The sequence below is a fragment of the Triturus cristatus genome, chromosome 10, assembly GCF_964204655.1.
Source record: "Triturus cristatus chromosome 10, aTriCri1.1, whole genome shotgun sequence".
In the NCBI taxonomy this organism is placed as follows: Eukaryota; Metazoa; Chordata; class Amphibia; order Caudata; family Salamandridae; genus Triturus; species Triturus cristatus.
Window position 1 is genome coordinate 971,812,523 of NC_140593.1, and position 27,805 is coordinate 971,840,327.

The window sequence follows — 27,805 nt, forward strand, 5'->3', positions numbered from 1 at the left end:
GTCCCTGGGCCAGGCCGTAACAGTAAGTTCAATTTTACCTGGCCTGTAGAGCCCAGGTACAGAGTTATCCTGGCTATCTCTGGTGGAGTGGAAGCCGCAGGAGAAGTTGCTTTTACTGCTTACACAGTGCTGTGGGAAAGACGATGCAAAAATATACCAATGGAGTGGTTGCTGATGTAGGTCCAATGGAGTTCCCTCTAGGTGCAGCGTTGAGTTCAGAGGTTACTTGCCGGACTGGCGACGAACAAGACTTGGCAGCCGTATGCACAGCAAAAAGCGATTTTTGACATCTAGTGGACCCAGGGAATGCAGTAGCTACCTGAAACTTCGTGGAAGGCAGGACTAAAGTTCCCACAGTGCACTAGACCATCTTTATTTGGGTGATAGCTCAGAGGGCCCGATGGCCAGCGATTGTTTTTTTGTTTCTGGAGTGTTGTTTTACCTGCAGTTTGCAGGGGACGACTGCTACTAGTCTAGGGGTGTCCCAAAGTCCTGTTGTCGCTGACACAGGTCTCTTCTTTGTCTTTTTTTAGGCAGATTGGTTCAGGACTCGGGTTCTAGTGTCAGTGGTGTCCATTAAATCCTAGAGGTGTGGAAACCAGTAACCAATGGTCTGCTGATCCTTGCATCTAGTACGCCCCTGAGATGACCACATTGGGTGTGGGTCACCTTTTCTACCCATAATCTTCTATTCTGCCACTTCTAAAAATGTCAGAATCCTTCTTTCAATGTACTGACAAAGCTGCACACCCTGGAGGTGTGGCTAACCCTCTGGGGGCTTACACCACCTTGCATACCTAATTTCATGCCTGCTCGAGGACAAATGTGCCTGGGGCAAGGCTATTTTATCTGCTGGGAGTCGGATCTGCTGCATATCAGAGGAGGTGTAGCCTCTGAAGCTCACTACCTTGATGTGCCACTTGACTAGCCTGCCTGGGAGGTAAGCAGTGTGACCTACTTCCTGCCCAGACCTTTGTTCCCGACTCCTGGGAGTGAACAGACTGCCTGGCAGGAGGTCCGAATCCTGTCTTGGCGACAGCAAGCCAGCCAGAGCATAGAAAAGCTGGGGCAACCAGATGGGCAACCTCCAAAGCCACCTGTGTGCATGCCACATCACCCTAGACTTGAGATTCACATCAGGTGTGAGAAGTGACTTTTTTATACCAAGCACAGCATATGTAGGCAATACCATAATGGTGCTACCAAACTCTGGTTTGGCCTGGTGCCAGCCCATGTTATTCTTTGGACCGTCTATCACTTATAGTGTCCTTTAATGGTAAAGGCCATTATCGGGACATAAAAGCTTGCACTTAGATGCCTACACCTTTAGCATAAGGCACCATTCCTCATGGGCTCAGGAGGTCTTCCTTAGGGGTGACTGACATACTAAAAGCAGTGCATTGACTTTGCTACACATGGTCAGGGCAAAGTCGAAATGCATCAGTTGGCACTGCTCTTGCACCCTGCAGTGGCAAGCCTGCTCTCAGTAGTTTACTTGGGTGTCCCAGGTTGGCACAAGCCCTGGGGACCACTTTACCACACATGCCCTGGGAATTACTGGTACTATATACTAGGAACTTATAAGGGGGAGGGTAAAGTCCTCGTCAAATGGGGTTGCCAATTTACACACAACAATTTTAGGGAGAGAGTACTGACACAGTGCACAATTAGAATCCTAACCATCTTCATTGGAGCAAAAAGTGTTGTGTGTGGGGGGGAGGGGGGAGGGGGGGAGGGGGGGGGGGTTGCCATACACAATGGGGGCTTTTCTACATGTATGAGTTGTATGTAATAACTTAAACCGATGGGTCTAAGCAGACATTTAGTTTGTTTATACCCATCACCTCTTGATGATTAAGGAAGTAAAGTTCATTGCGGTTTAGTCCTATGTGAACACTTACATATCTGTTTTCTTTCAGGGCTGGATTGAAATTGTTGGTTGTGCTGACCGTTCATGTTTCGACCTCCTCTGTCATGCTCGAGCCACCAAAGTTCCTCTTGTAGCTGAAAAGCCCCTGAAGGAGCCGATATCCTTTGTGTTTGCTTCCTCTTTCTGAAAGAGAATGCCACTGCATAATCATTACTGTATAAGATTAGCTGTAACTTGTGCACCTAGGAGGTAGCTTTCCTTTTTATTGAAAATAAACTAGTTAACATGGAGAGTATTAGTGTAGTACGGCAAGCTTATATCAAAGCGTTGGCCTTTGAATGGGAGCCAACCAGTCATGGGCATCTTATAACATGGCCTGATAGCAAAATTATGGCAGATATGACCTTTTGATTAGCTGGAATGACACTGTTTATGTGCATGCTAAGGCAGACTTGATCAAACATTTTATTACATGAATCTGTTAATAGGTGTTTCCTTACCATGTAGAGGTTGGTCCAGAATTGTAAGTCGTTTATTTTAAAATAGAAAAATGTGCCTGATTGTTTCACACAGAGGAAGTTGCCCAGAGCACCCAGGCCTCTGCACCCCATTCTATTTGTTTCTTCCATTGTGTCGGGGTAAAATTAATAAAGAGTATTGTGGGGTAAACAACCTATTTGTTGCATGTGTTGGCTGTAGATACACAGGTTTAGAATACTGCTGCCATCTGGTGTTGAGCTCGGACGTTTCCAACTTGTTTTTCTTCAAAGAAGCCTTTCAAATCACAGGCGTGGGCCTGGCTCCACTTCGACTTCATCGTTTCAGCAGTATCTTCTTTCACTCGGCATACCAGAGTGATGGAAAAGACTCCTTTCAGCTTCTGACCCAAATTCCACGCAAAATACTTCAAACAAGATCACCATCCAGTCTGCAGCTTCTGCCTGTCTCCAGAACACGAAGAAACATTGTGTGAAGCGTGCCTGGCCTTGTGATTGAAGAAAACTCTTTGACAATGAGCAGAGCGCCACGGGGCCCATAGCACAATGCTGTCACACCAAACAGAAGACGCTTCTAATATCTTCGTGGACCCAGACACAACTAGCTCCAGAACACAGCCTCCATGCTGAAAGAGACATCAAAGAGGAGACAGAAACACAAGGTGCACCCATGGACGTCCCCATTCTTCTCTCCAGCAGTGGGAAAGGGTCCGACACCGACCACAAGCTAGAAGCTCCACCGATCGCTGCGATAGGACACATGAGTACGGTGGCGAAAGGCTCACGGAACCCCACTGCCTTTGGGCCATGGAGATGTCCAACTTAAGGCAAAGGTGCAGACTGTTGTCCCTCTTCTGTAAAGGCCACCCAAAAGCCTAAGGGTTCGACTGCTCCAAAGTCTAAGCCTGTTTATGATCTGGCATCGAAAAGCGCCTGTCAATGTCAGAAAAGCCTTTTGAGTCAATCTCTCACCACCGAAAGACCCAGAGCGTTTTCAGACTCCAGCCCATGATCGAAGCCAAAAACGCCCTCAATGCTGAAAACATCTTAGCATTTGAAGCTAACATTGGTGCCGGAAACTACATCCAAAACATCTTTGGCCTCGAGTACTTCCAAAACACACTCTGCTCCTACAGCACCAGACCCACGAGAACTGGCTGTTAAGCCTATTTTAACAAAATTACAGGAAAGGTGTGATGCCAGACAAAAGACTCTGGTTACCACCATTCCTGTATCTGGGTTTATAAACAAACTACCCCTCCCACCTACATACGTACTACAACAATTTTAAAAAGACATTGGAGGAATAAACCATGGACCCTCAAACAAAAAAGCCCCCCCAGAAAAAACTGAAGAACAGAGGGACTAGTCCTATTAGACTTTATCCTGAAACTTTACTGCCTCTTCCAGCTACTCCACCGCCTATACCTTCTCCACCCCCACCTTCTCTTGATCTGCTGCTAATACCAGCCGTACTTCCTTCTCTGCCATCCTCACCACAGGGCTCCCCTCATGTTTACCCACAGGTCACCAACCACATCTTCTCTAGGGAAGCATAGCACTGGTAAACCTATTGATTCCCCCCCCTTACACTCCATACTTTTCAGACCCACAGGGTGATTCAGATAATCTCGATCGACCATGGTATGACTTTAAATGTACATCCACAAGGAGCTACTGATCGGAAACTATACCCCATCAAACTGTCTCCAGCAGACAATGCCATCCCACATTACTTTTGTAGAGCTGCGGAATATCATAAAATTGACATGCACACAGTGGAGAATGAGGATGACTTCCTTGTGGAAACACTATCCAAAACACACGCACACTCCAATTTTTACAAGTGTTAAAAGGGATGCTTAAACCTACCACTGATATTTTTAAGCAGCCTGTCAAATCAAGGGTCCTAACCCCTAGAGTTGATAAGAAGTACAAACTCTCCCAAATCAACCCAACCTATATAAAATGGCATGCTCCCATTTATTCTATTGTTGTGCAGACTGCCAGAAAGCGTGCATATTCACAAAGCAGCCGGTGATGCTCCTACAGATAAGGAGAGCAACAAATTTGATGCTGCAGGGAAACGTTGCAGTCCAGGCAGCTAACCACCTTCGAATTGCCAATTCTCTTGACCTACTTTCAAGATACTGTAAAGTCACAAATTTGTCCCTTTGGAACCCCCGTTCAACACACTTCTCTGCTTGTTGGTGTTCAATCATACATGTATGTACAAAATCCCATAATTTACCATTCATAAGGCGAGTAAGTAGAGTGCCACAATAGTTTACATTTAATTTCCAATTTTTAATATAAAATCTTCATTATACATTACATTCAATGTGGGTATTACATTCTACTTGCCTGTGTGTTGTTACTGGAGGCGCTGCTCTGTTTTGCCCAGACCTGCCCGGATCTGTAGCGGGGTGCGACTGCACCCGCGGGAGAGTGGACCGTGCCGGCCGGAGGAGAAAACTACATTTCCCAGGGGGCCCTTGTGGTCGCGCAGAAAGGCGCGCACCCTCAGCGCGCCAACCGGCGCATAAATTAACCAGGGGCATCCCGTGGCGCGGGACGCGCGCGGGCCTGTCATTGGCCGTCAGTGGCCGGAGGAGGCTGGGCCCTCCCCCCTTCCCCCCCCCCCCCCCCCCCCCCCCCCCTGAGAAGTGAAGATCGGGAGTAGTGCGTAAGAACAGACTGGTAGTGTGAGTACTGTGTTCATAACCCCCAAAATGTCGAAACGGAAAGGGAGTAGTGTAACATTTAAGCAAAAGAGGGCTGGCCAACAATCACTTCTGACTTATCTCACAGGGGCCATGGGAGAAATTGAAGAACAAATTCATATGGTGGAAGAAACATTAACTAATGGAGGGGGAGATGCAGTTGCCGTGGAGAAAGGGAATATTACTTGCTCCAAAGTTAAACTAAAGGAGGGAGTTTGTAGGAGCTTGCAAAATGGCCAAATAACCCTAAAGTGATCATAGCGGGATGGGTGAGGATTCGTACCCTCCCTCAAAGCGTAGTAAGATATCTACACGCTTGGAGCGATGCCAGCCAACCGAAGTAGCCGATCTGGACTTGGATATTGGACATATTGATAAGGGTGGCAAAAAGAGAAAAAACACAAAGAAAAACACGGCTCATAAAGCAAACATAATAAAAACTCATCATAATGTTGGTAATAACTCTATCACGGCGATTCTGGAGGGTCAGAAAAGGATAATGGAAAGTCTACAGAATATCATGGCTACCCTCCAAACAAATCTCACAGACGCCATGGGAGCATTATCTGATAGAGTAGCTGCTATTGAAACTAGTACGCGAGGCCCTATAGGAAAGTGTACCGAGGTGCTACATAACAATACAGGGGGCCTGCAGGATCGTATTATAAATATCCCCGCTAACTTAACCACCACGTGGATATGAAAAATTGGGGGAGATTCAATATGGAATGACAGAGGCTGGAATCTGAACTAAATTTTTACAATAATTGGTTTACCTCTGACACCATTAATCACGCATTATTGTATCAGCTAGTCTATTTAATGACTGCGATTGGGAACACTTATTTCATTTGCTTATTTCGTTTAGACAGTATAAACACTACTTCATCTCATATGGCACGTTATTATATACAGTGACAGATATATACATTTATACAGTGACTTCGTGACGTATCAAAAATACCATTGCAATGAATTTGAAAATACAAAAAAACAATTTTACATGCGAAACAATCAGAAAGTCAATCTTTCATTAGTCGTATGTCCGATATAGATTGTCTGTAAGGACTTTTGGCTGGTTGGCTCCTGTAGTCCTGGCTATAATTGCGGTCCTGGGCAGAGTCAATTTCAAGGCTCAGAGGATTTGTGTGGGCATACTTTATTTGTTTTAATATGTATGCTCGGTGGGGCACTGTTATAAATTCGTCTCCCCCACTACTGCTGTTGATCTCTGCTTTTTTTGCCAACGCGTTTCGACCTTTGACAATGGGGACCTATATCTTGGTTCTAAGGTCGTCTTCAGGGCTGGTATTTTCGAATTGCAATTCGAAAATGCCGGAAACGCAAGAGAAGGAGAGACCGTGAAATCAACGCCGCAGTCTCCAGCGAACCAAGTAGAAATTCGACATTGTAAAAGAGAGAAACAAGTCAGAGCAGAAAACAAAAATCAACCCTTCGAGCCGGCAGCCCATCAGCGGAACGGCAAGATAAAGACAAACAAGTCTTCATACCTGTTCGAAGAGCAGAGACAAGTCCGACCCCAACTATATACCAGCCCTGAAGACGACCTTAGAACCAAGATATAGGTCCCTCTGAGCCTTGAAATTGACTCTGCCCAGGACCGCAATTATAGCCAGGACTACAGGAGCCAACCAGCCAAAAGTCCTTACAGACAATCTATATCGGACATACGACTAATGAAAGATTGACTTTCTGATTGTTTCGCATGTAAAATTGTTTTTTTGTATTTTCAAATTCATTGCAATGGTATTTTTGATACGTCACGAAGTCACTGTATAAATGTATATATCTGTCACTGTATATAATAACGTGCCATATGAGATGAAGTAGTGTTTATACTGTCTAAATGAAATAAGCAAATGAAATAAGTGTTCCCAATCGCAGTCATTAAATAGACTAGCTGATACAATAATGCGTGATTAATGGTGTCAGAGGTAAACCAATTATTGTAAAAACTTAACCACCACGGCAGGTGTGTCCAGAGATCTCAATAGTATATTCCCAGGCCAAAGTTTGGGAGGAGAGGTAGCACAGGGCAAGAGCGTTAGGGGACAGAGGGAAACTACTGATAGCAAAATAGACAGACGTATGACCCAAGACCATTCTAAGAGAGGGCAGCTCTGCCTTGACTTACCGCCGGCAGCCGTCCCTTACGTGGTCATCCTAGCTAATGTCCCAGAATTGGTGTACCCTGCCCAGGAAACATGGAGGGAGCTTCGTAATAAATCTTTACACTGGCTGGGTAATCGGACTGGCCTGTGCGATCCTCTATTCAAGCACTTTAAAATGGCCAGACGTGTTCCGTGGGTGGGGAAAGGAAGAAAAGAACTTAAGGGGGATTGCATAGTCCTGACTTTTAGTGATCCTAGATTGATAAGGGAGATCCTGTACAGGGCAGGGAATAACCGCCATGATCAATCTGATATTGTTATACTACCATTAGGATCCTTCTATCCACCAGCCAAGACAGCAACACATAGTGAAACGAGTTTCCCTGCCAATGCCCCCTTTGGGAGGAGAGCAACCAGAGACTCTTGTGATGTACAATCTATAACCACAAATTGGCTACACCCCTATCGTTTTAAATCTTTGTCACGGTTGGACGATCAGGATTGACAGTTTGATATTTATGAGAGGAAGAATACACATGCGAATTATGTGATGCCAAGAGGGCCGGATGGTTGGCAGGGGTACCAGGAAATCGAACCCTGGCAACAGCCTAGATATTAAAGGGACACCGCTGGCGATTGATAGTAGCCAGTGTGATGATGTCTATACTGACCAACATCTAGGTACCATCGATAAGATGACTAACACTGGTCAGCTAAGGACATCTCAAAGAGCAATTGATAAGGAAAAAGAGATCGAGGTGGAGGAACTAAGCTCCTGTAATATTTTGAGCTGGAATATCGCAGGCCTAGCTGCTAAAGTACACGATCCTGAATGGGTACTATTTGTGGAAATGTATGATATAATATGCTTTAAAGAAACATGGCTGGAGAGGGAAATTCATATTCAGGGTTTTAGCACATTCCACACCCCAGCAATCAATACTAATTATGGCCGTAATAAGGGGGGGTTGTGTATTTATATTTCAGTCGAGGCTGGGGTATCGAATGTTAGGACTAAGCACTGTTCTGAGTTTTTTCAGATTTTGAACTTGAAGTCAAAGTGTAATAAGGAGGTGGTTATAGTGAATTTTTATAACAATGTCCCAATAGACCGCAAAGAGACTGTTTTCAGGGAATTAAGTAACATTTTAAAAATTATAGAGGAAACCATGATAGGTGATATGCCTCTATTATGGGTAGGAGATTTTAATTGTTCTCTTTGTGTGCACAGTGAACGGGGCATTTGCGGCCTAGGGGAAGACAAAGAGGATAATTCCTCGCATTTTATGCACAATAAAAGCGGGGAGATGTTTAACGAAATACTATATCAATTCGACCTAGGTTTTGCCAATGAGCTTTGTCCAAACTCTACACCCTTTTATCCAACTTTCAATGGGAGAGGTTGTACCTCTACTATTGATCTTGTTGTACGTTCCAAACGATATGCTTCCAGTATCCAGGAGTGTACAACAGAGGAAATCTCCATGACTGATCACTATCCAATTAGCCTAAAGTTGTCTGCTCGGAGAAAATATATAAAAAGTAAGAGTCAGGCACCTTATGACTACGGGGTGCGATTGGCGACTACAAATGGTTATTCCCTAAAATGGGATAGAGTAGAACCTGAAGCATTTTTGCATAGTCTAATCACTAAAACTCAGCCCGAATGGGAAACATGCCTCACACAGGGGAGTGTTGCTGCTGATGTCTATTCTGCCTTCTTAAAGATATCAGAGGAAGCCCATAATCTCCTAAGGAGGGAAATAAATTTTGGGAGACCGAAAGTAAAGGGTTGGTTTAATAGTAACTGCTCTATAGCCCATACCCATCTTAAAAGGACCTTGCATGTAGTACCAAAATGTAAGGAGGACATTAAAAAGGCAAGGACTGCCTATCATCTAGCCTGGAAAAAGCGTAAAAGCCAGCTAAAGAAAGAAGCTTTGGAAAATTTACATCAGGCTTGTATAAGGAGGGACAATACAAGTTTTTGGAAAGCTGAAAATGCTCCTTTCTATCAAGATAGAGTAGCTGATGTGATAGACGTGGCTATTACGGGTGAAAGGTGGGTGGAATTTTTTAGGGATCTTTATAAATCTACGGGAGCTGTTCTGGCTAGGCGAGCAGCTGATGATCAGGGGGTCTTCCCTCTCGATTCGAATTTTACTCGGGAGGAGGTGATAAGGGCCATTAGGGAGAGTGCGGCTGGAAAAGCACCTGGCCCGAACGGGGTACCAGTGGATGTCTACAGATCAAATATTGACCTGTGGGCACCACTGTTAATGATGGTATTAAATCCACTTTTAAACTTATTCCTACATGGACAGATGCGATAGTGGTACCCATTTTTAAAAAGGGGCACAGGAATGAACCCAGCTGCTATCGGCCTATATCACTTCTGGATGCTCTATTGAAAATTGCTGGGAGAATAACTCTCAATAGACTTCAAACCTGGGCGAGTGAGGCAGGATTTTTAACAAATCTACAATTTGGTTTCCGTTCGGGCATGGGAACTATGGAGCAGGGATTGAACCTAGCCTTGATCATAGATAAATATACTAAGGCCAAGAGGGGGAAACTTTTTCTTACCTTTGTAGATTTGAGTTCAGCCTTTGATGGAGTTGACCATGGCATGTTGTGGAACACCTTGGAAGATCTTAAGGTGGACCGGGTTTTAATATTGTTTATAAAGGAAATGTATAGGAATGCAGGGGCGAGGGTGCGTTATGGGAATACGGGGGAGTGCTCGGCAAAATTCCCAATTGAAAAGGGTTTCAGACAGGGGTGCATATTGGCTCCTTTTCTTTTTACACTTTATATAAATAGTTTGGGTCATCACCTCATCAGAGATCAAAATGATTATCCGGCCATTGGGGGCACCCCCGTCCCAGTTTTACTCTACGCAGATGATGCGGTGATTATGTCAAGGACCCAACTAGGCCTTCAAAGAGCGGTTAATAGTTTTGTTATTTATATGAAAGAGAGGGGCCTAAGAGTGAATATAACCAAGACATTTACCATGGGGTGTGATAAGAATAGAGGTACAACATGTAATATCTTTATTGATAACAGAAAGGTAGAAAATACCAGTACCTTTTGTTACTTAGGCATTACTTTTGACAAAAAGGGAACATGGAAATCAGCCATTAAGGCCAGAAAATTGAATTTTTGCAGAGCAGTGGGGGCAGTTATAAATTTTGCCCAAAAAATTGGAGGAAGACCTGTACAAGAACTCTTGGAAGTCTATAAGGCCAAATGCGTTTCCACCGGGTTGTATGGGGCCGGTTTATGGGGCATCGAAGAACCAGATATCATACAAACCTGTGAAAATGGTTTTATCCGCTATCTTCTGGGAGTCCCTATTTCTTCTGCCACCTATAGTTGCCATCAGGAATTGGGACTCTCCTATATATCGGATACCATTAAGATAGCTCCGTTATTACTGTGGCATAAGGTGTGGGTCACAGATGAGACAGGCTTCAACAGAGATGTAATCTTGGACTGCCTTAAATTGGAGAGAGCTAAAGATATGGCGTGGCTTAATTATATAAAAACGATAACTAACGCCATTGGGTATCCTGCATATTTTACGGACCCAAGTAGTTTGGAGGATATTTCCAGGAAAGATTTGAAAGCATATTGCTTGAAATTCCTCGAAGACCAAAGATGGTCCAAAGAGAGAGTAAAACACACTGTAATGGCAAACCACTTGATCTTGAGTGGCCCGGGACCTCAACAATATTTGCTGTCAGTACAAGATAGTTTTAGTCGTATGCTCTTGGCTCGCTTTCGAATTGGCTCTTTCTACAGAATGGTTTTATTCCCGGTGGTAAATTTCTGGTCAACTGATATATCTGTATGCCCCTGTGATGATGTCTCATTACAATCAACAATGCACTGCACTTTATTTTGTAAAAATCTTCCCATACCCAGGCAGATGTACCTTAGACCGATTCTTAAAAGCTGGAATGTCAGATATTGCAGGGTAGCATTTCTAAGATTACAGATGTTGGAAACACCGGCAACTATCCTGGCTGTTACAACTTATTTGTAGGTGATTATTAGGTCCCGGGCTACAATGTAGTCTGTGTAATTTTATCATATTTTAAAACCTTTTATACACTTTTTAGATTGTATTTTTAAATGTTGATCAAGGTAAACTATTTATGAATTTTTGTGATTAATTGTTCCTCCTTATAGTCATATATTTTTGTATTCGATTAGTGGTTTTTTCCATGTCTATATATACGATTGTTACCATTTACTTTTATGATTTCTTCGGTCATGAAATCGAATAAAGTTAATTTAATAATAATAATATACTTTATTTTAGACACCTAAGTACATTAAAGAGAAAACATAAAACAATTTGTTAAAATCCTTAATAGAGCACATCCCACTATTAATATAAACAAGTAAATCAGTTAAATCACAAGGGTTATTCAATTGATACAAATTTATAGAATTCCACATTTAAAGAAGAATGGAATATAAATGATCGTGCAGAATCCATAGCATGCAGTTACATTACATTCAGTTAAAAATATATATAAATACTCATCACATTAAACATGAATATAAATAGGTGGGTTTTCCTTATAAAAACATCAATGACGTGACAAACTTAGTGTCACTACTATAAGTATATAAAAAAAGAGAGAACAAACAAAACAATGACCTCTGTCTTTCGCTTTTGCTAATTTGTTCGAAACAACAATCCGGACACAAGACAATTCATCTACTGTTCCCATGTGCCTTCCAAATTTAGCACAAAATAGGCGTCAAACATTTTGGTGGTTTTATACAGATGTGGAACACCACCTTCTAGACAAATATTTCTCGTATATAGGAAACTATCGTTAAAAAAACCTGTATAAAAACATACACCTCTTATACATGTACTGACATCTAAATTCATTATAGTTATGTTTCAATACAATAATGCAACCACAATACTTATATTATATTAAAAATATTAGTTATGGAGTAAACCATGCCTTTAATCATAGACCACCCATAGTACATTCCCACACCCAGGACATGGGGATTCTTCGAAGAAAAATAAGTTGCAAACGTCCAAGCCCAATACTAGGTGGTAGAAGTATGAATCTGCAGCACTACACACTACAAATAGATACTTACAGGGTTAATAACATATTCCTTAACACACAGGACTGTTACCATATAGCCTTTGTTGCACAGGTATCATGCAGATTAGTATTTGTACCTTTTCCACACAGTACACTACCACGCAGGTATGTGTTTTTTTGTTGTTTTTTTTAAGGAACATACTTTTTACATTATTTTTTTTTTTTTTAAAGTGGTTTAGGTGCTGGTAGAGGTAAAGAGAAGTAAGGGTGATTGTTAGGGTTTAATGGTGGGTAGGAGTACGATTTTAGGGTTTAGGGATGGGTAGAGGTAATGGTGATATAAGGATGTAGGAGTGTGTAGTGTATAAAGGGAGGCAAGGGTGAATTTAGGGATAGGTAGAAGTAAAGGGAGGTCAATGTAATTTTTATTGTCTAGGAATGGTTAGAAGTAAAGTGAGGTAGGATATCTGCCCACCTAATTTCATCTCCCTGGATTCCCCTCACTTTTTTAAAGTCAATCATACTTGATTTTCACACTCCACAGGAGCGGGACAACACAGAGAGCCAATAAATCTAGTCAACAAGTTTATTCAATTGCAGCCATCTTCAGGCGAGAGGACAACTGTGTAAAGGTCAAATGCCATCCAAAAGAGGATGACGGTACCGTCAAGATTGATATTAATTCCAAGATCGTTCCAAAAATGGGCTAGTACACAAATGCAAAAGATTGATATTACAAGACCTAATTCAGTGGTTAGCAGAAAGTAATTTCGTGACCACCATAGATTTGGAGAATTCATGCCTTGGTGTACCCATCCATCATCACCGTGAACAGGATTCACATTTCAAGGCAGTACCATTTGGAATAAATTCTGAACTAAGAAGAATCATCATATGATTCTTTGTTGTTAAAAATTCTTAATTAAGACGCAGTTAACGTCTGTCCTTATGTAAAAGACTGTAGTATATGAAACTTCTGTTGTCTAAGGTCAGAGGTGACAAACAAGACTAGTGTTTGCCAACTAATTGGTGCTTCACTGTAAATATGAGGCAATCCCTCTATTGAGATGAGACATTCTTCTTCTATTTAAAGGTAAACCAGACAGTTAATGTAGCTTCCACTTTATGCATACATTGATATTAAGTACTTCCTGGGAAATTCTAAGATTTCCAACAACATAGATGATAAAGACATCTAAAATGGTTGAATGGAAAGATTCTGCAAAGTACAACCTGCTCAATAATTGGATCACAGGTAGAAATACATTTTTGTGAGTATTTTGTAATCTAACCGCACCATTTGATAAGTGGTATGGAATATAGAAAATCTTTAACCACAGTGATTATACAAACAAGGATGTGGCATGCAGAGGTAACGGTTTGGTGTTTAAAAATAATAATTTATTCATTCAGATCTGCAAAACGTTCAGAGAATTTAAACCCCCCTAATGGGAAAACAAATTAGGCACATGACTGTGGCATTCATCGAATTTGGTCATTCTGAAACAAACTACTACTTCTTTAAATGGAAAAAAACATGGCTTAGTTTTAGCGTTGCTGTACGGAATCAACAATGTTGTGCGGCATTGCTAGAGCAGAATAAAAAACAAAAAGCAAGGTGGGGAACCAAGGCTTCTGGAAGCAACACTGGCACGAGTGAGGAGAAGCTACACTGAGTGTGCGGGTGGAGGGAAGCAACACCCGGTGCGCTGGTGAGGAAGGAATACTGACGGCGTGGGGGGGGTTACCTAAAAGGATGTGGGTGAAGGATGACGAAAAGCAAACATGATAAAGAGAGCACCTTGTAGCTGGGGAGGAAAGGCACAGGGTGAGAAATCAACGTGGGGGTTAGAAGCACACCAGGATGAGTAAATCACACAGGGGGAAAGAAGAAGCACACTGGTGAGAAAGAGAAACAAAGAGCATGGAGAGGGGAAAAGCCATATACTAGGGAGATAGCTTGAAAATGCATGCCCTCTTGCTGTGCTTAAGACCAAAGAAAAAAAAGTAGTTCCCTAAAAGTGAGCACTGGAACGACAAGTAAAGTGACAGTACTCCAGGGAAAGTGCATTTGCAAGAAGGGCAAAACACGCAGAGAAATGAAAGTGATAGTAGATTCAACCGATGGTAAGCAATGTGTGGGTTGTACTCTCTTCTGTGTTCTTGTTAAGCCCACAATATGTTTTTTGCTACAGACTGCTGTGCTGTCTAGTGATCCGACATACATATCTTTAGAGTAATTGTTGTTGAAGTCCGAAAAGGAGTAAAATAGTAAAATAGAAGTGCCCTGATGCAATGATGAAGTAAATTCTTTAACTTCTGTGCACAAAACTGTGAACGTAGTGCAATTTGACGCAAACAAGGGAGCCATCGGTAAGGCCTACAAGAAGGATGCCAAGCTGGTCATGGAATACCTTGCTATCTGCGACGAATGTTACATCACAGAAATGGAGACGCTGCTCAATGAAAAAGGGTAAGACAAATGGCTTTGTAGGAAGATGATTTCAATGCTTGAAACTGAGATGGATTTAACGGAAAATAATGTTGTAGTCCACGGCTGTCAATCCGTAACCTTATTCCTTGTGGGAATATTACCATTGGTTCAGTTTAATTACGTAAAGTAACAGATTAATAATGCTTTTCTAATGGAATGTCTAGCATTGGAAACAGGGGACATGTGGCAATTGATAACTGGTTGCTTGAAAATGCCATGGTTGAATTATAATAGAAATATCACTAAAAACCTGGGTCCGCCAGAGCGATTAACTTCCCCCGCAACTACTGAACAAAAGGGAGATGTGTTGGGCCAAGAGTAAATTTAAAAAACTGGCCATGGCTAACCGGGAAGCAAAGGAATTGGAGAAACCATTTGTGCGAGATTGTGTATGGTTAAGCCATGCCGAGGTATAGAGCCCTATTTTTCTCCTGAGGTTGCTGGTAACTAGAATTCAGTTGGGCACCATTAGTTGTTATCTAGGATTACCGTTTGGCCAGTTCGATCCGGATAGTATCTCTGCATGCCCTCCAAACTCAATTCCACTTTACTTTATCTTGAAAATTTGATTAGCCAATTAGGTGAAGATCTCTACTACCTAGCCTAAAAAACAGTTTTTTTTTTGTTTTTTTTACAGTGTAGACCGGCTTTTTATTTTCGCCGTATGGCCGCAGATGCTACAGTCTGCCTTGCGGTGGGAATCTTTTTTAAAAAATTGCAATATTTTGGCGTAATTCAGTGAATTTTTAAATGACCAACATATTTCCGATCCTGTTTTTATGATTTTTTTTTGTAATTTAATTTTTATTAAGTGTCGATTCTTGTTCTTTTATAGTTATGTCTTTAAATAACTGAATAAAGATGAATTGAAACTGGAGTCCTCTTATTTTTATTTTTTTTCATTTAAACATCCGGATGCTTGGTAAGTGCTTCTCGAGTAGTCTTTACTGCAGTGATGATCGGCGCACTGATGTAATTGCAGTAAAAGTGAAAGCAAAACGAGCCCATGTGCTCCTTTTACTTTCACTGAATCAGTGCTCAAGGGGCATATCTCAGCCTTCGAGCACTGATTCTCACGGGGAGGTATTGTTGGGAAAGGGAGACTTTCCAAGGGAGACTTTCCCTTTTCCAATGATATCTCAGCCCAGTGGATCCCTGGTCCAAGGACGTCGCCAATCAGGGAGCCCATTGATCTTGGTTTGATCTCTTTCTGTCGCAGGCACTAGGCTCAGCCACACAAGTTTTTTTGGTTTTTTTATCGCCACAAGTGGGGCTATGCTAGGATGGCAGGAATTTTGTGGATTCTTGCAGATTCCGGAAGTTTCCATCTCAGAAATGTAAGGAAAATGCATGATTTCAGGCAAAGTTTGGGGTTGGAATGGCCTTTTGGGTTAAAAAAATTATAAAAAATTTCATGGAATCCCCTCAAGGTATAGCACCCTGGACTACCCTAGTTGTCTAATTTTAAAAAATGTACGGGTTTCTAGGTTTCCCTAGGTGCCGTCTGAGTTGGGGCCGGAAATCCACAACTACCTACGCTTCAAAAAGCGGGTCAGTTTTGAGTGAAAAAATTTGATGTGTCCATGTTGCGTTTTGGGCCATCTCCTGTCGTAGGCACCAGCCTTACCCACACAAGTAAGATGCCATTTTTATTGGAAGACTTAATGGAATACTGTGTGAAAGGAAGTTTGTGGCTCCCCGCAGATTTCAGAACTTCCCATCACAGAAATGTGAGGAAAATGTGTTCTTTTAGTCAAAGTTTGAGGTTTGTAAGGGATTCTAGGTAAAACAAACTGGCGAGAGCCACGCAAGTCACCCCATCCTGGATTCCCGTATGTGTCTAGATTTATAAAACGTACAGGTTTGCTAGGTTTCCCTAGGTGCCAGCTGAGCTAGGTCCTAAAATCCACAGCTATCCACTTTGCAAAAAACGGGTCAGTTTTGAGTGGAAAAATCTGATGTATCCGTGTAGCGTTTTGGGCCACTTACGGTCAAAGGCCCCAAGCCTTCCCACAGAAGTGAGGTACTATTTTGATCAGAAGACGTGAGTGCATAGAATTGTAGAATATTTGTTATTACCAATTGGATTTTGCTACATTTGTGCCTTACAAATGTAAGCCAGTGTGTAAGAAAGAAGTAATTTTGAACAAATGATCTGCTCGTACAGGTACCCACACATTCAGAGATGGACAAATAACCACTACTCCTAAGCTCCATATCTTGTGCCCATTTCATTAATTCATTGGTTACCTTGATACCCATTTTTCACTCCATATGTTTCACCATATGAATTGGTCTATACTCAGTACATAATAAAAAAAACATTGTACAGTGCAGCTCCAGTTGTTGGCTTTGGGTACCTCAGGTTCTTGGAGAACATACAAAACCCTGCATATCCTCACAACCAAAAGGGTCTAGCTAGCAAACATAAGGGTACATTGCTTTTGTAAATCGACCATCTTTACAAAAAGTTACAGATGAGAACATTGTCACAATTGGCTTTTTTCCTCCTACTCATTTTCAATATTTCTTATTTCAACAGTTAGTTTCTTTTGGGAAAACCTTGAGGGATCTTCACACTAGTTTCCACCACAAACTATAAATCTGAAAATGGACTACCCCTTTGAAAAATGCCAAAACTGTGGTAAACAGATTAGGTTTTTGATTCAGCTCTGCATGTTCCTGAAAGCTCTGTTGCCCAGAGCACTTTCTTGCTGCAAACCACTAGAAGAAATTCTATTTTACTTCTGCTTGTCAGTTTTATTGATGAATGCATTTTTTTTACAGGGAATTCACTATTGAAACTGAAGGGAAAACGTTTAATCTGACTAAAGATATGGTCGGTGTGAAGAGGTTCCAGAAAACATTGCATGGTAAGCATTATGTTGTGATCTCGTGTTTACTACGTTCCAGCATTACACATCACTGGAATGTAGAATGTCAAATTGTGGTTTGTAGATAGCAGATTCTATGTTGGTCAGTTACCTGTTGGACTGCGGAGGCTGTGGCTAATAAACACAGATCAAGAAGTATTTCTGTCTGCTGACTTTAATTACACTATACTTCACTACAATTTGGCGACGAGGATGGGCACTATGCATTACTTTTCCAAAGCAGTAACACCGCAAGCAAGTGCCTTAGGTTATCTTTCTAAGATAAATTGCACTGAATCTTGGAGCTTTTCTATGTGTGTCATCGAAAGCTGATAAAAGAACTGTACAGTTAACATTTCACATTAGGGAATAGATAAACAGGTTAAATGTTGACCAGTTGTGCCTTCTACAGTGACCATACAGTTTTGTGTTACAGACATGAAATTCTGCTTCGTTCTCAAAACTCAAATAAAAAATATTTTTTTCAATGAAACTGTACACACTGCCAACTACAGTGTTTGAGATTTCAAGAAACAGCTGAAGAGTGTATCGAAGTGATGGCCACTGGGCATATGTTGCGGTTTTCTCCCGCTCCCAACCTTAAGCTACCCAGCTAACTAGCTAAACATAGGACCACAAACCGCTTTTACATGCTGCATATATGTTTGTGTTTTGATTACCTCCTCCATCCACCAGGTGGCCCCTCCCCATGTTCCTTCTTTTGAACGGATCTGTGAGATCATGAACTCTGGCCCAAGGTTCTAACATACTTGATGCAATATACGAACCGACAGTTTTTTTTATTTTGCACACTGACCTTCATACTAATAGCTCAAATAAAGAGTAGCACGGGCCTGCCTAATTAATAATTATTAGGCAGGTCACAATGCAACCCCTGTGATTGGCTACAACCACAGAGATGGTGGCCTTCAAGAGACAGCAGACCACCACCCTGTGATTGCATTATTGCATTGTAAAAATACATTTTTGTGGGGGGGGGGGGGGGGGGGGGGTTGTTAAAGCAGCCAGGTCGCTTTAAAGGATCCAGGGCTGCTAAAAAATAGTTTCCTCTGGACCACTAGCGACTCGAAGCTGCCACCCCGTTTCCAAAAGCGGAACTGGTACAAAGCAAATCCAACTTGGGAGTCTCAGTCTAACTGATCAGTGGTTTGCGAGCGAAATTAAGATGGTAAACCATTGATATATAGGTTACTAAATCACAATTTGGAACGAATGCCCCCAACAAACACTATCCAAATTGCAACCGCAAGGTTTTTGTGTTCCCAAATTCTGTATTTTATCATGTTTGAGGGCTTGCGACCGCAAAGAAAACCCTGTACGTTGGGCCGAGAGTTCTGTTGTGCTCAGAGATTCAGTAGCCCAGTCTTACATTTTCTGTTGTATCCCTTACAGTTTTCTTTAATGGTCGCCTCGGTCGGTTCAGCAATCCATGATTTAAGGCTCAGGATTAGGCCATGTTTGAAGAATCGCCACAGTTTCTGTAATCGCCGATTTTTCTTCTCCATGAAACAACCATCTGGTGTATGCCGGCCCTTTGAGATTCATTTTTAAAGAACTCTCCCTCGTACATGCAGAGCTATGAAGACCACAAACCATGGAAGCTGTTCAAACTAATATTTCTGTGGCCAGGTGCTAGTATTGAGGTAGAAATAGGGGTTAGGCTGTGGTACTAACTACACAATCTTTAAGTGGACAAGCAAAGCACACTTGCCAAGGGACCTTACTTTCCCACATGGAGGTTTCCCTGACTGGTGAAACCCAAGTCATGTTTTTAATTAAACTGTGTGAATGGAAATACTGGTGGTAGAGCCATCTTCGCCTGGTGCAAGGCTGTGTTCTGGCTAGATCTGGCTTTCAGGGAACCAATCGGATGGTTGGCTTTCAGATGGTAAATACTCACGTATTCCCTAAACTACTTACTTTGAACATTCGTGGTCAAGGCAATTTCCTTTCAGAGTGAAGGGGTTGTAGCTGGCTTTTTATCATGGGATCAGGCCGGTCTCCTCTTCTGGACTTGATGGCGCAAGCATGCTCATGGAGAGGTCAGGCACTTCTTGCTCCATTGAGTCATTTGGGTGACCAAGTCTTGCTCTGCTTTCTAGGGTTTTTCACCATAGACTCAAACTGGTTTCCTCCCTTGGTACTCCTTCAGATCTGTCAAAGACTGACAGTGCTCATCTTTCTTCTGACTCCTCTGTGATCATGTCCTCAGTGTAAATAGTAGTGGAGAGTAAACAAGATCGTTCTTGTATTAAGAGCTAAGGAGGGCAGCTTTCATCAGTCTGATACCCCATTATATGTCACTGGAAACCGAGATGCTGGCAACATCTGTCACAGATTTAGTATGTTAACATAGCATTGCTCTCTCTCTCTCTCTCTCTCCCTCCAAGTCCTAGAGAGTGAGACGAGTGCTCTTACAGTCTTCCTCTTTGACAGGCAGTAGCTCTGCAATGCCCCATCAGTGCCGCTTCTGCCTACATTGAGCCCTTTGGGAGTGGGATCTCATTAGAGCATACCCTGTCTGGTAAGGCTGGCACCACTGACAATTTGCGCTACCCAGGGCACACAGCTATGAACCAAACCAATAGTGAGCCTGAGTTGGTATTCAACTTTCGGATTTAGCTCCAGCTGAAGACCAGGGATTCAGTTTCTGCTCATGTCCACACGGGAAACAGCCTTTACCACGAAGCATTTTCTACGCATTACGTTTACAACGATACACTTACCTCGTAAACGTCTTCACTACGCGTAATGCTTCAACGACCATCTTCACCACGCAAGCAACGTCATCACGGAACAACGTCATCCTAATCCGAAAAAAAGCATCAGTCCGTTTTCAGTGTCGGCGGAGACCTGCGGAAAAAGGAAAAAAAAAAGAAGAAAGGGGGCTTGGGGGGGGGGGTCTCCCCCCCCCCCCAAAAAAAAGAAAAAGCGGAGTAAAGGTAAAATCGAGGTAACGGCAAAGCGTGGAAAACACATTCCGTTGTAACGCATGCGTGGTAAAGGCATGCGTTGCAACGGAATGCGTAGCAACGGAATGCGTAGTAACGACATATATTCGTCCACACTGCATGGAAAGGATGTGGTTCCTTTTCCGCTCACCCCAGTACCAACGCTTGCATCTACACCGACACAGTCAAGCGTTAACAATGCTCCATCATGACACCAGTGGTGCTGGTACTTATACCCATAGATGCACACAATCCAGTTCCATTCTCTTTGGCAACTCACACCTACCCAATCCTAACCATCCACTAATCTGCCAGCATGCACGAAGCTAAGTAAGGTGAAAAACAATCCATGCATTGATGATGCTGGTACAGGTAATTGTAAATTGCCTCCAGGACTTTCATTCCTGAGAGGAGCACTTCCGGACCTCTCTGAGACCCAAGCTCACCCCCTGGAGATTGAGGGCATCTGTCAAAGCATTGAAGCCTAGGTCCTCAAGCAGCCGCGCTTGCGTGTTCAGTGAGGGGCGGTGTAGTCTAACCTACTGATTGCACTCGTAGCCAACCCCTGTGAATATACTCCATTTGAGTAACAAGTTGATTTGGTTTGTGCCTATGTGTAAAGTGGAGATTTCTTGCCAGCTTGTGTTGCACATGAGCAGTTCCATCTTTGCAGCATGGGAAATTGGCCAGGATTCCAGTGGGTTTGGGGGCTCTGGGTCCAGTACCTCCCACCCAATCACAGAGCAAGTTGAATTTAGTCCCACCCTCCTTTGTCCCCTGAAACTTCCCTGTGCTGAGGGGTCAGTAACTTTTTCCAGGGTGGCTGCCCTGGTCGAAGAGACGGGCAAGAGTATTCACTGCTGGACAACAGTGAAGAAAATCAAAAGGCTTCTCCGGGCCGGACGCAAAGGGATGTCTCCAATTTAAAAAGTGCATATAGTTCCAGAGACTCTGTATCCTGTCAGAAAGAGCTGTTTATAGAAGCAGAAAGTAAAGGAAGAGCAGGCCTCGCCGATAGCATAAATTGCGGCTTGACTCATCTGGTACCGGTATACAGAGGTAATGTTCAGCTCACTGTTTACTTTTGCAGATCAGAGACAACCTCATTGCTTTGTTTCCAATTACCAGATCTTCAGTAGTGAAAAGAATCAGGACATTACCTTGAGAAGCTCAGAGCATTAAAAAAAGACATCTTCATTTCTCTTCACGCATAACGCCCGTTTGAGGTCGAGGAAGTGGAAGACTACCAATATTTTTAAAGACCTTTTTCCAACTTGTCACCTCCTTTACTTTGTAGCAAACAAATGTAATTTGTGCACTGACTGTATCTGCTGAATGGCTTCTTGGAAGTGCACCAGTCTTTAGTAAAATGTCATTCAAAAAACGAAAAATGAGAGCGAATGAATCAGTTTAATTTCTTCTTGAAGGGGCCATCATAAGCCAACTTTATAATACAAGGTAGCAGCAAGAACATCTAGTTTAAGATGATTCTCCTTTGGTTTCCTCCAGTTCCGTGTGCTTGGATTAAAGATGCAGGGTTTAAAAGGCTGTTTTAGGTCAAATCTAATTATTTTGTGCACCTTTGGAGAATCTAGGAATATTAATATCATATTTGATCTTGTGGCAGTGTTTATTGCTTACTCTGATTGGTGGAATGGCTGGCTCATAACAATCTTGGGCAATATGTACTATCACACTTTCAGAATGGGTAAAACCCTATTAGGCGTCAACCTTCTTTCCTAACTAATCAGGATAGCAGGCCAACTGGCAAACACCCCAAGCTTTAAACATTCAGTGCAATGTGAAGTGACGGGTACCTGGGAAAACTCGTCACCATGCACAGAGCTTCGTGCTGAAAACATGACACAACATTCCACATACCAACAAAATCAATAGCTGCAGAGTTGATCCTATTGTTGTGTTATACCTTCAGCTAATCCTGGCTTTTTACTCTACTGCTCTTTACTGCTGAGGTTTTTGAGCCCATAATTACAATGTTGACAGCAAAATGTCAAAGTTTCAGCTTTCTTAGAATGCAGGGCCATAACCTAATCTGGTGAAATTCAAAATGTTAAAGGTTTCCCACTGTAATATGCTTGTTCGAGGCATGTGGGCTGCTGAATTCATATCTGTGCATAGATCGCCGCCTAGTGTTGGGTCCGGATGTTTGCACGTTGTTGTCCTGGAAGAGTCTTCGAAGTATCCTGAGATAGGTGACTCCTCCCCTGGACCACAGTGCGCATGGGCATCCTCTCCATCCTCAGATTGTTTTTTTCCGCCATTGGGTTCGGATGTGCTTATCTTGACTCAAGTTAAGGAAAACTTTTTTCAGGCCAAAAGGCCTTTAGTTCGCGTCGGTACTGTTCCCGATCGGTATCGACAGTTACTTGTTAGTTTACTGACTTAACAAAACCAACTTTTTCGCATCTTATCCGACCATCGACCCTACATCGACGATGGAATCGAGGACACCATTCAAGCGGTGTCCTGTTTGCAATGCGAAATATCCCCATGTCGACGTCCACCCGGTGTGCAACAAATGCCTTTCACCGGATCACGACGAATCCACATGTATGGCCTGTGCCCGATTCCGATCCAAAAAGACTCTCCGGAATCGACGAGCAGCGAGACTTGAAGCGCAGCAGGCGGCACCGGCCCCAACCAACATCTTCAGCTCCCAGGACGAAGATGTGGAAGGCGTGGAGAACCTACCATCCAGCCCCGCTTCCGAACACGATTCCGGATCAACTCTTTCACAGAGATGAAGACGACACCGAGGTAGGAGACTACGATGAGGCCTTAGGGGCCGAAGAAAGTAGCTCCGGTGACGAGCAAGGCCTACCCGTACAGACGGAGGATATCCCAGTGCGTCAGTCTATGGCTCCGGTCGAGGGATCGCCTTCGGGCCTTACCCAAGACCTATCCCGCAGTTCTTCGGCCCCGCCCTCGGGCCTGGCCTCGGACATTCAGCGACAGCCATTAGTACCCAAAACGACTGGTTTCCCTTCCTCGAAACCGAAACCAAAAGTTGTGTCGGTTCCACAGAAACCGAAACTGAAAGTGACACTGGTCGGATCGAAGCCCACTACACCTTCGACGCCAGCCAAACCCGTCGGCACCGACCGCACCAAACGGGACTTCGGTGCCGAACTCGCAGCAGCCGACATCGGCGCCGACACACGGAAAAAGGCCATCGGTACCGCCAAACCGCCTCGGCACCCGGCACCGAAACCATCGGCTCCAGCCACAAAGGTCAAAATGGCCGCTGCGTCGCACACCGCTTCGCAAGCAGCACCTAAGGCCCAATCATCGACGCCGTCGACGGCTACTACCTCTCCTCGACTCGATGACCCCGTGGCCCCGAAGAAGTCCACGCCGGCCTCTACAGAACCGCTCGGCGCCAAAGAACCGTCGGCGTTCCAGGTGCGACAAGTTGCAGCGTCCTTGCAACGCATCAAAGAAAAGGCTGCCCTCCAGGACACGTCAGGCTCCGAGCCGAAAAAAGCTCAGAAAGCTTCTCCAGCACCACCCCATATCACTTTTGGCCTGCCGCCATCCACGGCGCCCAAAATGTTTGAAATAAGAACACGTGTCACCCAAACTAGGATCACACCTGCCGAACGCTCTCCTACGGAGACGTCACCGTCCCACATCATCGATGCCGACACCGGCAGAATTATGCTCCACAAGCGGAGAATATCTTCCGAACACGCTTTGGACTCCTACCGGATCCCGCTAAAGAAAAAGCTGCCAGCGGATTCGGAACCAGTTCTTTACGAACGTCTCCATACCTCTTACCCAGATCCACAGTCATTCTCTCCGACACACTCCGAAACCGACGTTTTGGAGGACTATATGGGTGACGACGTCCCCTACCCCAGAGAGATGGACCCTGAAGGCCAACAGGACCCTGACCAGGCTTGGGATGACCCTGTGGACACGGGTGCACCCATGGATACACAGGACACGCAGCTATATGGCGCAAAAACGTCTCCCACAGAGGACACTGCCGCATTCAACGCCCTAATTGAACGTGCTGCGGCCAATCATGGTGTGCAACTCCACTCTGACACAATCGAGGACGATTTTCTAATGGATACTTTCGCATCCTCAGAAGGGAATATCAAAACTCTACCCATGTTGAAAGGTGTCCTCAAACCAGCAAAGGACATTTTCAAAGAACCCACCAGGGCAAGAGTAATAAACCCCAGGATCGACAAGAAATATAGGTCGGCGCCTGGGGACCCTACGTACATTAGAGGCCAGTTGCCTCTGGACTCCATCGTAGTTGCTAATGCTCGCAAACGGGCGCACTCGCAGACAACTGGGGATGCTCCTCCCCCGGACAAAGAGTCCAAGGTGCTAGAGACCTCCAGCAAACGGGTTGCAGCCCAGGCAGCTAACATATGGCGTATTGCCAATACCCAGGCGCTCCTAGCTCGCTACGATCGCGCACACTATGACACATTAGAAACCCTACTCCAACATCTCCCTGACCAATACAAAGAGGGAGCAGAGATCCTCATCAGGGAGGGACAACTCCTCACAAACGCATCCATTAAGTGTGCACTGGATGCCGCAGATACAGCTGCCAGAGCAATAAACACCAGCGTCATGTTACGACGACACGCCTGGTTACGAATCTCCGGATTCAAACCTGAGGTTCAAAATAACATCCTCAATCAGCCGGTCAACCCCGACTACTTGTTCGGACCAGAGGTTGACACCACCCTAGAAAAAATAAAAAAGGACACAGACACTGCAAAGTCCATGGGGGCTCTCCAAACGCAGACCTTTCGGAGTGGCTCCTTTCGTCGCCCCGGAAATAGAGGAGCAGGTAGAGGACAGGGGTCACAGCAAACCTACAACAAGGGCAACACACAAAGTACCTACGATAAAAACACCCGGGGTGGATATCGTGGCTCCAGCACAAAGGGCAGAGGACGCGGATACGGCAATACCAGGTCCTCCCCCAAGAACAAACAGTGACGCCCTCTCCCTTCCTCCCGACCACATAACACCTGTCGGGGGAAGGCTACAAAGGTTCCTGTCCACGTGGAACTCCATCACCACGGACAGGTGGGTCAAAGATATTATCAAACACGGTTACTGCCTAGAATTAACCTCCACTCCACCCACAATACCGCCAAAACACCGTCCTATGTCCTCAGAGCACTTAGCGCTATTACAGCAGGAAGTGCTAAGTATGTTGAAAAAAGGCGCAATAGAGGTCGTACCCGTCCACGAGCAAGGTACGGGGGTGTACTCCCTGTACTTCTTAATACCAAAAAAGGACGGGTCACTCAGACCTATACTAGACCTGAGACCCCTCAACCGCTACATTCTCTCAGAGCATTTCCACATGCTCACCCTACAACAAGTCCTCCCGCTGCTCAAACAGGGAGACTTCCTGGCCACGCTAGACCTCAAAGATGCGTATTTCCACATACCCATTCACCCCTCACACAGAAAATATCTCCGGTTCACTATTCAAGGGCAGCACTACCAATTCAGGGTTCTTCCCTTCGGCGTGACAACAGCACCCAGAGTTTTCACAAAGTGCCTAGCTACTGTGGCTGCACATCTACGGAGGCAACACATTCACGTCTACCCTTACCTGGACGACTGGCTTGTTCAGGCAAAGTCAGCCCAGCAATGTGCCAGCCACATGTCCCGCACCATTCACCTTCTTCACAGTCTGGGGTTCTCACTAAATTACCCGAAATCACATCTCCAACCCGCACACGTACAACAGTACCTAGGTGCGACCATAGACACCCTGGCAGCCACAGCTCAGCCAAATTTAGTGAGGATCAACAGCATGCAAATGCTGATTTCCAAGTTCAAGCCCCAACACTCCCTTCCCGCGCGAGTGTTCATGCAGCTGATAGGCATGATGGCCTCCTGCATTTTCATAGTCCCACACGCGAGACTACATATGCACCCGCTTCAGGAGTGCTTAGCACGTCAATGGAATCAGGCTCACGGGCAACTAAAAGACCTAGTGTTGGTGAGCGGTCGGGCATACAATTCTCTGCATTGGTGGAATCCACAAAACCTTTGCAAGGGCCGACCGTTCCAAGAGCCTGTTCCACAAATAATACTGACAGCGGAAGCGTCTCTCCAGGGATGGGGAGCTCATGTACTCAATTACACAGTGCAGGGACTATGGACTACACAACAAAAGAAGATGCACATCAACCTTCTAGAACTGATGGCAATCTTCCTGGCAATGAAAGCATTCAAAGTACACCTGTGCAACAAAGTCGTGTTGATCCGGACGGACAACATGACTACCATGTACTACATACAGAAGCAGGGAGGAACACACTCTCCACAGTTGTCTCATCTGGCTCAGAGCATGTGGAAGTGGGCCATTCAGAGGAACATGTTCCTCATGGCGGAACACCTCCCGGGCAAGGACAACCAGATGGCGGATCTGCTCAGCAGACACAGCCACCAGATGCACGAGTGGGAGTTACACCCATCAGTACTCCAACCGTACTTCCAGCAGTGGGGTCATCCAGAGATAGACCTATTCGCCACAAGCGAAAACGCAAAATGCCAAAGCTTTGCCGCCAGGTTCCCACATCCGCAGTCGCAGGGCAATGCGATATGGATGAACTGGTCCGGCAGATTTGCGTACGCTTTTCCCCCAGCACCATTGATACCGCTGGTGGCACGCAAACTCAGACAACACTCACTGACACTCGTCCTGGTTGCTCCAACATGGGCACGCCAACCATGGTACACCACCTTTCTCGAACTTTCCGTGGTGCCGCATCAAAGGCTGTGGATCAAACCCGCGCATTTGATGCAGAACCATGGAGAGATTCAGCACCCAGATCCGCAACAGCTGAACCTGGCAATCTGGCTCCTGAAGTCCTAGAGTTTGGCTACCTAAACCTGCCACCTGACTGTATGGACATCATTAAGGAAGCCAGAAGACCCACTACCAGAGCTTGCTATGCAGCCAAATGGAAAAGATTTGTCATTTATTGCAATAACAATGACATTAACCCGCTAGACGCGTCCATCCAAAACATAATTTGTTACCTCTTACACCTATACCGATGCAATCTAGCATACACCTCAATACGTGTCCATTTGACCGCAATATCAGCCTATCTCCAGAACAGGCAGCACCTCTCTTTATT

The 27,805-nt window shown here is 44.4% G+C and overlaps 1 protein-coding gene across 2 annotated transcripts in view; it reads left to right on the forward strand.

Annotated features, from left to right (window-relative positions):
• Window positions 1-27,805, forward strand: part of GARS1 (glycyl-tRNA synthetase 1) — a 102,035-nt gene that overhangs the window by 51,272 nt on the left and 22,958 nt on the right. The window contains exons 11-13 of one of the 2 annotated variants that reach the window (XM_085628877.1): window positions 1,920-2,027; window positions 14,637-14,782; window positions 17,591-17,676. In XM_085628877.1, coding sequence (XP_085485003.1) covers window positions 1,920-2,027; window positions 14,637-14,782; window positions 17,591-17,676 — 340 coding nt within the window. Of the gene's footprint in view, window positions 1-1,919; window positions 2,033-14,636; window positions 14,783-17,590; window positions 17,677-27,805 lie in introns of both variants that reach the window. The other variant, XM_085628876.1, reaches the window with a different exon arrangement.